General features: G+C 40.3%; 1 protein-coding gene across 5 annotated transcripts in view; it reads right to left on the reverse strand.

Annotated features, from left to right (window-relative positions):
- Positions 1-4,844, reverse strand: part of crebbpa (CREB binding protein a) — a 44,958-nt gene that overhangs the window by 16,772 nt on the left and 23,342 nt on the right. For 4 of the 5 annotated variants that reach the window (XM_025007896.1, XM_037974640.1, XM_025007898.2 and 1 more), the window contains 8 exons: positions 4,760-4,844; positions 4,254-4,418; positions 3,563-3,722; positions 3,130-3,248; positions 2,754-2,993; positions 1,666-1,754; positions 654-734; positions 354-410 (listed from right to left, as the gene is read on the reverse strand). The exon at positions 4,760-4,844 is cut by the window's right edge and continues 281 nt beyond it. In XM_025007896.1, coding sequence (XP_024863664.1) covers positions 354-410; positions 654-734; positions 1,666-1,754; positions 2,754-2,993; positions 3,130-3,248; positions 3,563-3,722; positions 4,254-4,418; positions 4,760-4,844 — 996 coding nt within the window. The remainder of the gene's footprint in view (positions 1-353; positions 411-653; positions 735-1,665; positions 1,755-2,753; positions 2,994-3,129; positions 3,249-3,562; positions 3,723-4,253; positions 4,419-4,759) is intronic. The other variant, XM_017425640.3, reaches the window with a different exon arrangement.

The following is a 4,844-nucleotide window of genomic DNA, read 5'->3' on the forward strand; positions in this document are numbered from 1 at the left end:
TTTTTCCAAAAATTTTTTAAAAAAAAAAAAAAAAAAAAAAGTAAAAAAAATGATAAAAATAAAGTTTAAAAAAAAAAAAAAACTCAATGGAAGGAGACTTCTGACAGAGCAGGTACACAAGAGAATTTTATTTTATTTATTTATTCTTAAGCGTGGCTGATCAAAAAACACAAATAAAGACAAGAAAAGAATTTGATTAATCTAATTAGCAGCGGCTGTGTAGGAGAAAACAGTAGTTTCTGTTGTGACAAATCAACTTTCTGATTTCTGTACAAGAAGCTGGGATAAAAACACGTTTCCTGTCAGCATTTTTAGTTCACAGACCGAAGGATTTAAAGGCAGAGCCTACTTACGGTTCAGGGTCAAGAACGTCATTCTTCTTGCGTTCAAACTGGTCTTTCGATATCATACTGAAGCGTCCACCAAGCGGGGAGAAAAATATGAATGAACAAAGTGTTTTTAAGTGGATGTTTCCATACACATGTATACGTTTGAAAAAAGTAGACAGAGAAAATATATGTTTTCTTGGAACCGTGTGATTAGGACATTAATCTGACAGACAAGGATTTCAATATTTCATTTGGGACCTTATTTAAATATTTGCATTAAAGAGCTAACAGAGGTTACAGTTCATTAACACTCATTGTTCTCACGTTTGAGGTTGTGCGGGATCGTCTCCTAGAGTCACACTGTCCCCCTGGATCTCATTGAAGCATTTTTCACAGAAATGATACCTGGAAGAAAGGAAAATAAGCACATTTAAACATGTAAAAATGTCGCTGAAAGACCGGAAACAGCAGATCTTTGGGGCCAGCTACTGAACTCCATTAGCAGACGGTCTGCTAATAAAACTAACCCTGTGTTTTGACGTTGAGCTACTTGTTTGTGACGTTCCAACTCCGCTGTGCTCTAAGTAATGCATGTTTTATTACAGGCAGCAGGGAATCCTTCAGCTCCCAGTGAGAGTGTAAATGGATTGCGCCGCTAGAGCCTGATGCTGTTTCTCTTCTACCACAGCTGTAGTTTGAAAGCGGCCGACGGCGGGGGAGAAAAAGGGTTGCAGTCGCACAGTTCATACAGCAGGGGGAGCAAAGACACACAATGTGGGCAATTATGTGCCACATTTCAACTGCAAATGAAAGGTAATGATGGGCAAGGCTGCTTTGGCTTTTACCAAAGTTCTGCTTTTATTATAACAGGAGAGGTGGACAGCCACGTTTAAATAACTCAGTCTCTAGGTAAACACAGGCAAAAACAACAATCGCATTACTTCCTTGCAGCGATGGATTTGGGGTTTAGAGTCTTAAGTGTTCTCCTTAACAGATGACGTTGGAAACTTGACAATAATTAAATGTGAAAAACACATTTTGCATTGTCATCCTGTTCCAGGACCAGGAGGCAGAAGCATTAAAACTACTGCTGTTAGCAAGCCAGGCGTACACGGATCACAGCAACCCCTCTGCAGCTAATAATGAGCAGAAGTCGGGCTCCAGGGGACGGGCAACACGCTTTAAAGGGCTGCATTTTTTCAGTCTTATAGCCTTTAAACAATCATATAATTGTTTATGCATATTATTCACTCAGATTAAAATACAGGCAAATGGTTTTAGCATCTACAGTAGAGCAAAACCATCTGCGAGTGCAAAAATAAACATGTGTAGATACCTGTTCTGGTAACTGTAGTAAGTCCCTCCAGTAGGTATGGTGCAGAGCTGCTTGCCGTAGCAACAGAGCGTTTGAGGGGAAAATTCGTACTGCAGACACAAGTGAGAGGAACAAGCACGCAGAAAAATCTGATTAATTCACGTTTTAACTATTTGTATTTAGGTTTTTCCTCTTTTCAGTGAGACAATAACAATCTGAGTAAGAGATCAGGCAGACATCCAACAGAACTTGTGGTAATCCCATCAACTAAAAACGGTTTCTGTTTTGCAAAAATGACCTAAACACACAAACAAGAAATACTGTTTACGGCCTGGAACAAAGTATGTAACCTAAAATGTCATAATATTTATTAATAATGTAACAGTCAAAGAATGAACTGATTAAAAATGGTAGTAAAGTTAACAGAAAGGCAGGAAACGCTTCCTATCTGGTCGACTGTAAGGCCACCGCCATCATGCAACCGTTTGAGTCAGTCGACATCCATGTTTTTAGTCAACTTAATTTTTATGACTATCTTTTAATTTCTTAAACATGTCAACTGAAATTGTTTTTTTTTCTAAGTCTCCATTATTCCATTTTAAATAGTTGTGCTGCATTTGTTTCTCTCCTCTTTCTGACAGGTGACGACATTCCTGCAAAAGGAATTTCTCACCTCAGATCGAAGCAGTTTTTACCAATAATATCCTTACATTGTGCTGAATATTCAGGCTTTTTATTTTTAAAACACTCGAATAGTCAGAGCTATATTTTATCCATTTGTCATGTTGGAGTTGGCACTTTAAACCTGCAGTTTGTACTTTATTTTGAAAGTCTTTGTTTGCATTTTGTTTTCTGATATCCTGTAAATGCCAAAGTTGACTTAAAAATAAAATGAACTAAATAAAAATTGTGGATTATGATTTTTAGAGGGAAATTAACCTATAAATTAATTGACAGTGGCAGCCCGAGTTGATCATATGTGAGAATAGTTTCAAAAAATGTTTTCTGATGTCACAACTATTGCTTTAAAAGCCAGAATGTGACCGTAAGAGAATAAAAGAGTATAATGAAGAGTAAATTTCCTCTTTGTCCAACCCGCTCTGTCTCACCTTTCTCCCACAGCAGTACCCCAGGCCCTGCATGACCGGGTCGATCTCTGACTCGAACACCTCAGCCAGCTTAGAGCAGTACTTGTACACGCGAGACGTCTTGCGGTTGTACAGCCAGGCGTTGTTGAACATCAGCCACACGTCGTCCACGTACTGCCACGGCTCTTGGTACTGTCCTGTGTCGAGCTTCCGCTTTATTGTGGACAGATCTATCGGGTTCTTGACTATGTCAAAGTAGTCCTAGAGGGACAGGGACAGACAGAGAAAATAAACAAAAAACACACACACAAGGGAAAACAGTGAAGCTGAAGTGTTTCCATTAAACCTGTTATGCAGTTTAAGGTATTTTGAAAGATTTTGGTTGTGTGCTACCTACCGGGATACCCAAGAGCATGGGGTCTACTGGCTGTCGGAAAGGCAGAGATTCTGGGTCTTGCCTGTAAAGAGACTCGAGCGTTGGCATTAGAGCCTGGCGCAGCTCCTCTGGCTTGAATACTGAAAAATAAATAAGAGACAAACTTAATACAGCAAAAAAAAGAAGGAAAGCTTAGGGAAAGGTTTACAATATAAGAAAGAATAAACATAGGTCAATTAGGATATTTTTAATACTCCTTCTCAATGTTTACTGCAACGTTAGTGAAAAGAAGGGCCACCGTAAAGAAACAAAACCCTTCATAAGAACTTCTTTCTTTAATAAAACGCTCCCACAGATGTAGTCAGAACATGGGCTAATTGAAACCTAAATCCAAGAATCTATAGTAGACTTCCAAATCCCTCAAGATTGTTTAATTCCTCAGCATCACACTCACTTTTCCGCCGTGACTGAGTGGGAGACGAGGAGGTTGTGCCGTTAGATCCACCCTCCTCCTCTTCTTTGGATTCCGTCTTCATTTCTGGCTTTTTGTCTTCCACCTCCATTGGCTCTGGCTTTTCATCCGGCGGCTCCTTTTTTACGGACTCATCCTCGGGCTACAGGCGAGAGAACAAACCATCTTCAGGACACCGGCACATTTTAAACAATCCAAAAAGCTACGATACAAAATATAAATATATAATCTAAAGAAGCATTTTACATGTTTAAAGTGAATTTTAGGTTGGAGTGTCCAGTTGATAGATTTAAAGTCTAAGTAAAGAAGTGATTCTCAATACTGGCCTCCTTAACATTTAATTTAATTTAATAATAATAATGATAAGTATTTAATCAGGTTCATGAATAGCTTTGTTCAGAATTTTAAAAAATCAATTTTACATCACACATGTTGAAGCACAAAAAACTTCCTCTCCGTCCTACATGAACTGATAAAATACATAAATGCAAAACAAGAAAGGAAAAATTAGGCAAATCAGCCCATGATTTATGACTAAGCAGTGGATGAAGTCTTATGTAAATAATGCACAAGATGATGTAGTAAACCATGCAAATTTTAAGACGAAGATAAATGTCCAAATTCATGTTGTTTGATCATTTGGAAAGCCCTTCATTTTGCAGCTCAGACCTACCTCCGTCTTGGGCTCGATCTTCCCACCAGCAGCCTCAAACTCCTGTTGGTCCGTGTGTGTTTCTGTTTTAACCTCCGTCCCAACGTGCTGCGGGTGCAGCTCAGCGCTGGCGGCCGAGGCGGGAGTCGGAACCCGGTTTTCCAAACTAGCTCCCGGTTGAGAAAGCTGAAACATAAAGGAGGAAAAGAGTGCAGAAGAAAACAAAACAAAAATAAGATATGTGCCAGCAGTTCCACAAAACTGTTTGTTTGTTTGTTTGTTTGTTCAGCATGCAAGGCTGCAGCTGTGACACAAATGCATGCCACCTTTATTCATCACGGCTCCCTTAGTATGAAAAATGTGACATTCCCATAGTGATGAAGGCTACAAACACTGGTGAAGATGCAGTTATTAGGAAGGTGGGTGTGAATGGGATGGGGCTGGTGCATGGCAATCACAGGGATGGGAGTCTGCATGGGAGAAGGGAGGTGTCAAAATGGAGGGCATGCGGAGGGACTCGGTCTCACCGGTGTGGTAGGGGGCTGAGGTGGGGGCTGCGTCTGTGCCGCTGCAGGGAGCTCCGCCTGGGGCTGGGGCTGAGTGGGGCGGGGT

This window comes from Kryptolebias marmoratus, linkage group LG3 (assembly GCF_001649575.2).
Source record: "Kryptolebias marmoratus isolate JLee-2015 linkage group LG3, ASM164957v2, whole genome shotgun sequence".
Taxonomy (NCBI): domain Eukaryota; kingdom Metazoa; phylum Chordata; class Actinopteri; order Cyprinodontiformes; family Rivulidae; genus Kryptolebias; species Kryptolebias marmoratus.